At 40.5% G+C, this 12,231-nt stretch overlaps 2 protein-coding genes across 2 annotated transcripts in view; both read left to right on the forward strand.

The window, feature by feature from the left end:
* LOC121715060 (tripartite motif-containing protein 16-like) overlaps positions 1-3,276 on the forward strand; it is a 9,847-nt gene extending 6,571 nt beyond the window's left edge. The window contains exon 7 of the mRNA XM_042100377.1: positions 3,019-3,276. Coding sequence (XP_041956311.1) covers positions 3,019-3,064 — 46 coding nt within the window. The 3' untranslated portion in view covers positions 3,065-3,276. The remainder of the gene's footprint in view (positions 1-3,018) is intronic.
* Positions 1-5,544, forward strand: part of LOC121715078 (protein C9orf135-like) — a 6,201-nt gene extending 657 nt beyond the window's left edge. The window contains exons 1-7 of the mRNA XM_042100421.1: positions 1-120; positions 1,017-1,098; positions 1,456-1,567; positions 1,760-1,875; positions 2,112-2,180; positions 3,353-3,413; positions 5,183-5,544. The exon at positions 1-120 is cut by the window's left edge and continues 657 nt beyond it. Of these exons, the coding sequence (XP_041956355.1) occupies positions 1,064-1,098; positions 1,456-1,567; positions 1,760-1,875; positions 2,112-2,180; positions 3,353-3,413; positions 5,183-5,383 (594 nt within the window). The 5' untranslated portion in view covers positions 1-120; positions 1,017-1,063 and the 3' untranslated portion in view covers positions 5,384-5,544. The remainder of the gene's footprint in view (positions 121-1,016; positions 1,099-1,455; positions 1,568-1,759; positions 1,876-2,111; positions 2,181-3,352; positions 3,414-5,182) is intronic.
* Positions 5,545-12,231: the final 6,687 nt, after the last annotated feature.

Here is a 12,231-nt window from a genome sequence, read left to right on the forward strand (position 1 = left end):
TATGCAGCTGACTACCTGATCCGGGGCATTTAGAAAACCTAGACGCGGACGCAACCATGAACGCAAAAACCCAACACCAACCCCACATTTCACTATAGCACAACGTAACACATTACCTCTGTAAGTGTTACCCGTTAACCACATAGGCCAGTTGAACTATAGGTATTTTAAATTAGTATAGGCTATTAGTAATTTATTTTGGGATATTCCAAAGGCGTCTATAGACTCAATTTGTTTACCTTGTTTCTAGGCTAGGCCTTCTTAACTTTCCTTGTCGTAGGCCTAGTTTGTGTAGGCTATTGTGGCATGTTTATGATTAGGCTAGCCTATTATGATTTTGTTAATTCTATTTAGTGTATTAATAATATTGTTTCATTTTTTCATGCCATATGACTTTACATGTTATGTTATGTTTACCCTAATTGTCATTGTAAGTCGCATTGGTGTGGAATAAGTTGCCCAATGCTCTCCGTTCCTGCGATAGTTTTGGGTCTTTCAAGAGTGTAAAGGCATAGGCTATCTGTTCAGCATGCTTAGTTAATTAAGCGTATGAGTTATGGTTTGTATATTATATTATAATATTTGTTTTGTATTGCTTATTTTCATTAGGCTGTTGATTGCATTGGTATTATTGTTTAGGCTATTATTGCTATTCTCCTTAATGTAGTCTTACCAACTTTTTAAAACTGTTCACTATTAATTTAACTTTTGTATTGTTTTATTTGTAAGTCGCTTTGGACAAAAGCATCTGTCAAACCCCATAACCTTAACCATAATCATAACAAAAGTAGCCCTACGTGCCTGCTCAGAGACAGACACAATAGAACATATCAACGTTTTCATCATAATAGGCCTGATGTTTTTAGAAATACAAAGAACATTACATAGTAGGCAGCAAAGATTCTAGAACAGAGCTCTGTTCTAGAATCTTTGGTAGGCAGTAGGCTATTCATGTTTATGACAAGTTTCCATCAGTTCTGAGATGACAGTAATATTATGACATCATTGTCAAAAAGTTCAGTGTGAAACAGGCCTAACTGAAGGACATTGGAAAGTCCCAAAGATGCATTACAGCCGACCAACTCTTGTTTTGAACTGGTGAGTAACATTGAATTTATATGTGTAGAGTAAACCTATCCTAAATAGCCTATACTGCAATAATGGCTACCTCCCTCCGAAATATACAGAATTTCTCACTGATTGAATCATCTCATGCTGTTTTGTCTTTGTCTGATATGACAGTGTATATGGCATTAGCATTGAATCTCACTGAAAAAGACTAGGCCTATAATTTTAGGTCCATGTAGTAGGCTAAAATGCTGCACAATTTGTAGGCCTGAGAGAGGGTTGAAAAAAAAAATCTTTGGTGTAACCTACAGTATGCTGTGTATTTTATGTTTTAACAATGCTATTTGGCTTCTTGGTAAACATAATTGGTGTGTCTTTCTGTTAAAGGCAGAAGAACAGAGAAGCAGAGCCTAAAGACTATGATCTCACAACATGCCCAGAGGGAAAGAAATACCTTCATAAATCCACATATAAACATTTTGGGACATGCAAAGATGCAGTAAGTAAAAACAATGTCGGAGATTGTGTGTGTGTATGTGTGTGTAAACACAAACATCTCACACTAAAAATATATTTTATATAATTCATTTTGACATTATCCATAACTTATTTTTAAATATACTATGTAGGCCCATGTCCCTAATCAAGCATTTTCCTTTTCTTATGTTATTCTATACTTTATTGTGCCAAGGACTGGAGCACCACAACAGAAACCCAGATGTCTCAGTATCAGCTAAAGAAAATGTGTGAAACCGAGACCAGAGCATTGATGCCAGCAGTGCACCACCACACTGCGAGGATGGACAGGTAAGGGAAGGGAAGTTTTGTGGCAAGAATGTGGCGAGAACAACATTGACATACATTCAATGAGAATGTATAGTTCTCAGTTCGATAGAGTGAATCAATTTTATTTATTTATTTAGTTAGTTGTATGGGTAAAGCACATAAGTAAATTGATAAGGGTGTGACTCTTGGCCTCAACATGCTTATTGAGAGATATCAGTGACCTAAATAGTGTTTGCTGTGCTGTATTGTCTCTTCAGTACAACTGGATCAGTGGGAACACAGTACAATATTGTCTTACCTCGACACCCCCCTGGCCATAACAAAATGTGAGTAGCAATCTTTGTAATAGCTTATCCATCTCCATCACTGTATTAGTGAGGCCCTATCATTGAGATGAATAACACTAATAACATCACACAGAAAATAGTCACCTGTTAAAACAAACAAACAAACAAATATCTCTCTTAGACACGCGCACACACACACACACACTTTACATTACCACTTACCACTAGCGGTATTGAAGTGGCGTCGTGAGTAGACATGTCTTACTACTTCCTGCCAGAGGAGGGAGATGTGTATTTATTTAACTCTTACAAAACCCTTCAGTTGAAAGCAGAGCACATGCTGCCTTGGTCTGTTTGTATGTGAGCCAGTGAGTAAGGATGTGCTTAAGTGTCATTTATGTGATGTAGTTGTCAAATTATTCATCCAACTGTTGCTTAAGTGTTTTAAGTATCTAATTTCCTTTGATTGCTCATTAACACAATACAGTAATAGCATGTGAAAACAGACTATTGAGTGGACTCTTTCAGAATGGACATCTAACAGTGCATAATGATGTCAAATAAATTAGTGATATAATGATATAGTCTTCTCATATATATTAGACTGCATTTGTTGCATTTAAGTTGTTTACTACTACGACTTACTACACACAATTCCATGTTGACTAATGCACGACTATGTTGAGATTAGCATCATTTATGTTACAGCTGTGTGGTAACACTGTGGTTGACTGTCTTTATCTAAACACCTGCTATGCATGCACCGAGAACGCTATAAAAGCATGAATTAGGCTTTTTTGGGGCTTACATAAGACATGACGGCGTGGAAAAAATGAGGGCTTCCCGGTGTCCGGAAGTCACAGCTGGCCCATGTCAGAGGCACTCAAACACTTCTAAGTGTTTCAGGATGGATGCTCTCTTAGCATCCAATCCTAACATAGAGGTGGCCCATGTAGTATGATAGCATTGATCAGAAAAGAAAACAGCTTTCAGTAGACACAAAAAAAGCAAATCAAACAATAACTCTTGATATCCACACCATCAGCAATGTCGGTGCCTTGACAAGATATCTCTAAAATGTGCCTAATGAGTTATTTTGAACGAGTTGAGTCTTTGATGTTTTTATGGGATATCCATAGCAGCACTGGTGCCTCAAAATAAAACAGTTTTGCTGACAGTATTTTTTTATTGCATCATGTCTGCTATGACAGGGACTTTGAGACCACGTACACGCTGGATTATCCCCCTCCACTCAATCTCAGGCAGGAGGTGGTGAGTGCCTTCTCTGTTGGCATATTAGATACATGCAGTTTCGTGAGATCTCTGTGGCCTCTGTCAGGCATGCAACATATATTATACTTATCCTGTATGTGAGAAATAGTTCACCTATGAACTCTGGCTGTAAGTGTAAGAGATAAACCTATGCTTACAGAAGGTCAGCTTAATTGATTGATTTTCCAGGCAAGCACAGATGAGCTTGGAAAATTACTTTATCACTAGAGCACTTGACTCTTTTCCCCCCTTACAGCATATGTATATTTTAAACCTGCTCCTAAAGAAATACAGGGACTTTACCTAGTAGTGACACAATGAAGTGTCTGTAGTCTCTGTGTCTGTCTTAGAAGTGTCTCTGGTTATATAATTTTTCACCTTTATAATATTTGCAAGTGATGCTATTGGTTGCACTCTGTCATGTCATAATAATGTCATAACATCTACAAAACAACAGGAGGGTATTTTAAAACAACTCAATGTAATTAATTTACCCCTTAAAGTAACAGCCTCAGATTCGTTTTGATGCTATACTGAGTTATAATACAGAGTCTCTGACATCGGCAATGCCCTGGAATGCCTGCTATTGCACTACAATATCAAATACTGTTACCCTTTTCAACGGGTTTAGAAGCACTGGGTATACCGCCTTAGTGCTAAATGGTGTTGACAAGGGATATGAATACCAATTCTTCCTTCCTGTTACTTTTAATACTTAATTGATTTCCATGCTTGTACGCTTCCCAAGCAATAGAACAATTAAGCAAAATCACAGGCCACAAAAAAAGTTCAGGTTAAAAGCCAATTCTGCCATGCACAAATCCTCATACTGTGAATTATGCATCTGTGGCGGTGACCTGCTTAAACCAAATGGGGAGGATTCACCCATATGTCTTTAGAAGGTCATAAGTCTGTCAGAGTTAATGCACTGATAGTCCCAACAGACCATATTCATTTGGGTTTGTAAATTTCCTTCCACGCTCTGGTGCTTACGGTGCCCAAGTTTTTTTTTTTTACATTTTGTACTATCTGTTGAATGTATTTCAAACTTTTTGTCCCCATAACAGCAACCATATGTGCAATATGGGCTGTAATTCCCCCTCAGCGGGACACTCTGGTGTCCAGGATCGAGGGCTTACCTTTGAGCCCCAAGGGACACCATACGCTTCATGTTAAAACTTTGATTCCTCCATTTTGAGCAGGAAATAAAAAATATGGATTGTAGTGCAATGAGTTCCCTGTGTGTAGGATTTTGTATGCAGAAGAGAGAGTGGATGTGGGATTTCTTTAGTTTGCTGCCCATTATTATTTTCTTTCGGGGGGCATTTTAGGTCAACAAAAGCTGCCGTCTGGGCAACTGATGGCCACATGTTTACTGAAAGCGATGGCGTCATTTTCTGTGCTGGCGGTGGCAGGCTAATAAACCAAATGAGACTCAGGGAAATAATGATCTACACAAGGGCTCTGCTTTGTGCACATTTCAGGAGTACTGTAGCTCTGATCTTAATCCTTACTGCTCTCTGAGTACCAAGAACACCCTGTGCGTGCTGTCTGCTGCACATAGGCTGCTAATTTTTTTGCTGTTTTAGGCTGTTTTATTTGTTTATTTTTCAGTGTTTCCAGTCTGGATTTGCAATTATCACATCTCATGAACCGGGACAAAGTGACAGGGCAAGAGGGGAAACTTACAGCAGTGCCCTAGTTCCCTGGATTGGGCCATTTGATCTCTGGTATAATAATCTTGCTCTCGGCATGTTCCCTCCTAAAAGGTGGGGACGGAGGACGCAGAAGAGCGGCCGTCCGACTTCCGCAGGCGTCAGTCCGAGTTCACAGACCTGGCAGGCCACAAGCGCAGCAGCAGGAACACTTGGCAGGACGACGTCGGAGAGCAAGGAAGGTTCAGGGTCAGAAACAAGCACCGGCAGGACACACACAGCAACAACCTTTTCTGCCCACACAGCGCTCAGTAATACATGGATTAGGTCCTAGCTCTGTTGCTGTGCCTTATTTTCCTCTCTGGCGTGTATGCTGTGGTAATGAAGCAAAATCTCTCAAAACAAAGCTTTGTTGTCAATTCATTAGACTTAAAGTGTATTAATAAAATCATTGATCAAGCAATAACAAACCTTTAGACTGGGAGACAAGTGTACTGTTTATTATTCAATCTCACACGTTATTGCCCAAGTGTGATCATGCTTATGGGAACTGACATAGCAGGTCAATAAAGCCCTCTTTCACCACATATGTTGCCTTTATGTGCAAACCCCCCCCAAAAAAAAAACCCATCTGTCCAGCCTGTGCATCACATGATGGGGCAAATTTAATTTAGTAGCAAGGATCATGTCCCAAATCCTGACATTTAGTGCTCCTTTACTTGCATTTCCTGTCAGCTTAGGATTGTTGACACTGCAAACTGACCAGCCAGAGAGGGCTGCTTTACATCTGCAGCTATGCTGACTGGGTACCATAGCATTTCCTATATCTACCTTAGTAATCGCAGGCTACCTCCCCTGACTGGTTTGGCGGATGGTTGCTCTCCAAGTCTATGTTTCTCCAGGGATGACAATTTTCCAAAAAGGGCTTTATTTACTGGGTTCTATTCTTTGCTCACCAAATTGCTCATAACACCAGCGAGGAGGGAGCCAGAGAAACCTCAAGTTTGCATGGCAGCCTGTTATTGACCCAGTTGCAGAGAGTTTCCCTCCTGTATTTTTAGAAGCAAATGTTTGTTAGGAGCATCACACTTTTGGGCCTGCTGTCACAAGCATGATGGTCAACATGTAACATAGTAGAAAGCAGAAACAGGTCAAGCAGAAACAAAAGCCAAAGGTTATTTTAAACATGCCACTGTTAATATACACATGTGCATTTTCGTAGAATGTGTCATTATTAGATAACAGGGGAATTAAATAGGACATTATTCAATACCAAATAGTAACTCACAAATATTTAATACTGGACCCCTTGGACCATTTCAGTGAAACAAAGGGATTTAGAATGGAAAGTGTTTCATAAACACAGCCAGAACCCACACACTCAAGTTGAGGTTTGGTATAAATCCATTTGGATACAAATGTTTTGGAGATACGGAAGAGGCCAAGTTAGGAATACCAAAGTAAAGTAATAAACACTCGTGCAGTTCACACAATGGCAAAGACAGAATTCTTCACACATTCCACAGACATGTATCCTAGCTACCTCAACAGATAAGTAATTCAGAACACAGGTCTTTAATATTCATGAGATGTTTGCTTTTGCAAAAAGAATCACAACTAAAAACGAGCTTCTGTACAAATGCATGGATAGTCCTCCTGCAAGTCCAGAAATCCACATCACAAAATTCATAGGGAGGACAAAACAATATTTGAATAGCTTCTGGCAGGCAATGTGAAAGAATCTGCTGCATGTTGTAGGCTACTCAGTTTAAAGGTGGGGGTCTTCCGTTCCATTGAAAGTTATCTAAAACACATTCCCTCCACTGAGTTTCATATGCTGTGTCCAAATCCTATTGAAATGACATTGCTGTGGTGGGGAGTCTGTGTCTAATTTCACTGACATGGAAACCCCAAGTATGGTTAAATTTGTCTGCTGACGGGTCATCTCCATTTAAGCCTTTTTAGTAGACCCAGCTTACATCTTTACACTGCACAGTTACTAAGACTGGAAAGATAGGTAATGGTATTTGCCCATTTGCCTCTTACTAATGCCATAATTACTCTGGTAGTGGGAAGACTGGCATGGACACATGACATTTTGTGGCTTCACAAGTCTAAGATTTCTCCTCACAACAAATCCTTACACATGCTTGTATGTATAAGCTTGTTTGAATTGTATTTGATTAAATTCCTTATTGCATTGAGTAATTGGCAAGCATGACCTTGGACACTGATAGTTATTTAGAAGAGAAAATTATAAGAAAAATATATTGTGGTAAGACGATGATCTAATCCCCCATTTTTATGTCTCCTGTCAGCGAGTGTTGACAGAAGACATAAAAAATATTCAGTGCAGTAGACCGATGAAAATCTAGTTTAAAAGAGAGATTCATCTTTTCTTTACTACATAGTGGCAATGATTGAATTCATTTAAGTAAAGGAACCTTTAATGGAAACCGCAACAACACAACGTTTTCAAACAAAAGTTAGTCTGCCAAGAGTTTCCATGGCAACATCAAAGTAGAGTCTTACAACCTGGATGGTTAATTTGTGTGATGATTTCCCACTCTAAGTGGTGCAGGGAGGTTTATCTTTTTAAAAAATATATAATTCTCACCAGGCTGTCAACAATTCTCTGAGTACAAGTGCACCTGGAGTAGGCTATAAAATAAATGGTGCGAGAGAGGGGGGGAGGGAAGGTGTGGCTTGGAGATTGGCTCCTAATATTAGCATATTAGCAGTCACCTAAAACCATCATATGCTATTTTATTCAGATATATTGTTGAATACATTGAGTGAACTATTTATTTAAGCAGAGCAGTTTTTATATCTTTGAAACTGCAGCAACTGGATAGGCAGGGTAGCTTATGAAAGACAGATGTTGACCATGAAGCTGACAATCACTCAATGGTTGAAAAACAGAGAAGATTCACAGCAGACCACTTTTTATTGGAGAAGTCTATTATGCAGTGTAGAAATTAGAGTCAAAAGCATTTTGCCTTTACACACAACAGCAATCCTGGTCTCTTCCTTGGTAAGCTATCATACCTTGACTTTGATAACTCAATTGACAACCCCACTGACATCAGCCCTCTGTTTTAAATACAATTGAAATGAAATCTTTACTTTGTCTCAAAGCAGTGTACACACAACACAGAAACCATCACTTACTCTCACATGGCTTCCCCTTAACCCTCTTGAGAAGTTGATGTAACCCACTTGCAAGTTATTTGGGACTAGAAGTGGATAGCCAAATGAATATCAGTATAAAATAACCAAAACCAAACCTCTCTTTTCCATTACAAATGATGTCCTGTCCTTTGTAGTCTGCATTACAGAGCCAATATGACTAAGAGAACAATCCTGGAGCCCCTCTGACTTCTGCAATCATGATACCAGTGGTCAAGTAAAACTGGGAATTCAAGCCTGAGACAACAAACCTGTCTGGACTTGTTTGCCAGCTGCACTTGACACTCAGCATCCATCAGTCTTCTCAGGGCCGACTGCAGCCGTGCCTGGTACTGACCAGCCCCGCGCCACTGGCCTATGGCCGTCCTGCGGAGCACCGTCTGTGTGGGAACACAATAAACAGAGTCTGGCAGACATCTGCAAGACGTTTAAACAGTCGCGGATAGATGGTGCGGTGATGAACTGTTTTGTGACCACTGCGGTCTTTGATTTCCCCCTCTCCATGTGGTCAATCACAGTGACTTGTTCGTGTTGATTCTGTCACATTGCGTCAGGGCAGGCGTTTGGCCAAGGCATGGAAAAGAGGAGACAGACTGGACATTCAGTATGGGCTTCTGTTTACATTCACAGGGCAGGAAATTAACCCGTGAAACTGGGTTGAAGAAATGAGCCTCCAATTCACTTCTTGTGATTGGTCTCTTTCTGTCATGTGTGTCATTATTTAGTGGAAAACCTTTTGCAGAAGGAAAGAAAAAAAATGTGTCAGCATACTCTTCAGTGACCCATGCTCCATGATTTCCTGTACATACAGAAACCAACCGAGCATCTCTGACCATCCATGTCTTCAGTGTGTCAACCAGCATTCCCAACCAAGTCCTGTCCCTAAGGTTGTACTGTGTGTGCTTGTGGAAAAGAACTTCCCTCCAAGCTAAACACATGGCTACACAGGGGCCAGACACGCTGGGCACTTACGGAGAGCTTCCTGAATGAGGGGAAATTTAGTGTTCCGAATCTGCTTTTCCAAGCCTTCCTCTGAGTGAAATAAGAACAAGAGGGAGTGATGGAGGGATATAGTGTATGGAGAGGAGACCCAATTTTACTTGACCTACAGTTAAGAACAAAATTATTCATACCCCTGGCAAATATTGATTTAATGTTGATTTTCTCTTGACCAATATGTTTGTTCTGACTGAAAATGACACTGCCACATGCCAAAATGTTGTAAGACAATGTGGTAGAAACATGGAATCAAAAAATAAGCGTTTTTATCTTTTTTTAACATTTTTAGGAAAAATGGTGTGTCCATTATTCATACCCTTTTAAAATAATCACTGGAAACATCTTTTTCGTTTTTCAATCAAAGCTCTCAAAATGGTACGTATCAAGCCGCTCCATGTCTCCACAATGATTGTAAACCGCACCTTTTTAGCTGCAATCCGGGTTTTGAGGCAGGAACGATTATTTGCCATCACTCTGGCCTTGTACTCACTTTTTTAACGGACTGAGGTCTGGAGTCTGGCTGGGCCACTCTAAAATATGACATTGTTCTCTGTTAACCATTTCTTGACTTGTCTGCCGAGAGACCTGCCCCAATAGGCGGCATTGGACCATTAAACCACCCAACATTTTTGAGTGGCCCAACCATAGTCCATACCTCAATCCGTCAAAAAAGTGAGCGCACGGCCAGAGGGATGGCAAATAATCACTCTTGGCTCAAAACCCAGATTGCTGTTAAAAAGGTGCAGTCTAGAATCATTTTGACATGGAGAGGCATGGTAGGTATTATAAGAACCATATTGGAAGCTGTGAATGCAAATAAAGATGTTTCCATTGATTATTTAAAAAGGGTATGAATAATTTTGGACACGCAATTTTTTATAAAAATGTAAAAAGATGTCTTACAACTTTTTGACATGTGGTATTGTCATTTTCTGTCAGAACAAACATATAGATAAAGAGAAAATCAACATTGAATCAATATTTGCCAGGGGTATGAATAATTTTGTTCTTAACTGTATATATATATATGTTTGTATTTATGTGTCTATATATACGCATGTTTGTATGCATGCATGTATGTATGTGTATGCAGTGCAGTTTGGATGTGTGTATTGTATATATTTCAGCATGCATGTATCAGCTGCACCTATCTATCTATCTGTGTCTGTCTATCTATCTATCTGTCTAGTTGCCTAAATATCCAAATATCCATACATCTTCGTCTCAGTAATTGCCCTCCACCCCCACCTCAGCCCATGGCATCTCTTTGTGGGCGCGAGTCCTGGAGATTAATCCGGAGGTGGTACAGCTGGGTCACAGATTCCTGCACTGGACACATAATCATATAAACAAGAGATGCAAAAAAAAAAACCTCTCTCCCTGAAGAATAAATAATCCTGTTGAGACCAGAGACAGTGGAATTTTGCCACTTTATTGTTTAATTTAAAACCAAGGAAATGTTCCGAATGTTACAACTAGTATTATCTGTCCTCATGTGTGATTTCAAAGATGTTTAATTGTTCGCTCACATTTCGCTTGTAAATCATTTTTCTATTGTATGGCAAGGAAAATATGACTCGCTCCACTGCTGTGGTTGTCGTTGTGGCTGTGGAAAGTCATGAAAAGTGGCTGTTATGCTTTAACGCATTGGAAAATTCAATACATTGACACATCCCACAAAGAAACAAAATCGTTAAACTCAGCATGGACAGAAAAGCACCCCAAGTTGTGGAGGATTCAGAACGTCTTTGGTTTCCAGGCACTGGGCTGAGCTCCGAGCGAGCTATGCAAAAGATGCCTCTCAACGTGCAGCATTTATTAGGAGGCCAGTGTCCACAAAAGGTATGGAGTGTTGACATTCTTGAAGAGATGGACATCCCTACCTTGGCCCACGGTCTTGGAGAGGCTCAGGCTCCAGGCTGTGTTAGAGTTAGAGTTAGACGCAAAAAAAGGTCTGAGAACAAGGGTGCACTGTGGCCCCCGGTGCTGGGTGGGGAGATCCTGCACTTAACGATCATCACAACAACACGCACGTTAGCGCCAGCCGTGCTTTGCCCCCCAGCCCCTGGCATGTTTACATTCAACGATGAGAAGTCAAAGAGGGAAAAAGTACTGATGGCCAAAGTGCGGTCCATTAGGGGAAGATTTCTTCTCGCTTTCTGCAGCAACAAATGGGGCCCAAATGTGACCATGTGTTTGTGTTGAAAAAAACCTCAAAGGTCACCAAATCCATACCTAAGGCTTAGCCCCTGGCTTCCCCCTCACCAAAACCTCAGTTTCACAGCAGTCGTCTATGGTAGATATCTTCATTGTGCAAGTTATGCCTGCAAAAGGGTTAAACCAGTTAACCATATTCTTCATTAGTTTAAGTCGAATGGTGTTTTGGAATGTTTGGCCAATTTTTTTTATATTCAGTTGATTGAAAGGCCAAAACCTCATAGGCCACCAAGCCAGAGTGGATATGCAAGTTCAGAATAAGGGAAAATCCAGTAACAGTCTGACAATGTGTTCGGTCATAAATTCACCATTGTGCTTCACAAGACACAAAATCTAACATTAAAATCATCCCCAGTGATATGATTCATGAACCTCTGCATCTTTCTCTCCTTACTTTCAAACATGGGCATCTCTGGCTCAGCACTTTGCTGGTTTTGAATCCTACCTCACAGAGCGTTTCTTCAATGTGTCCTGGCTAGGACAACTGTCCGCATCTCATTATCTCACCACAGGAGTGCCCAAGGGCTCAGTGTTGGGGGCTACTTCTCTTTGCTGTTTACACCACCTCTCTGGGTCTGATTATCTGCTTGCACGGCTTCTCATATACAGATGACACACAGTTCTATCTGTCATTACAACCCGACGGCCGACGGTCCCTACACGGATCTCTGAATGTCTCTCAGGCGCAGATCACTTACAACTGAACCTCTCAAAGACCGAACTGCTGGTCCTCCCAGTCAAACCAACTATACACAACA

This window comes from Alosa sapidissima, chromosome 8 (assembly GCF_018492685.1).
Source record: "Alosa sapidissima isolate fAloSap1 chromosome 8, fAloSap1.pri, whole genome shotgun sequence".
NCBI classification, from domain to species: domain Eukaryota; kingdom Metazoa; phylum Chordata; class Actinopteri; order Clupeiformes; family Clupeidae; genus Alosa; species Alosa sapidissima.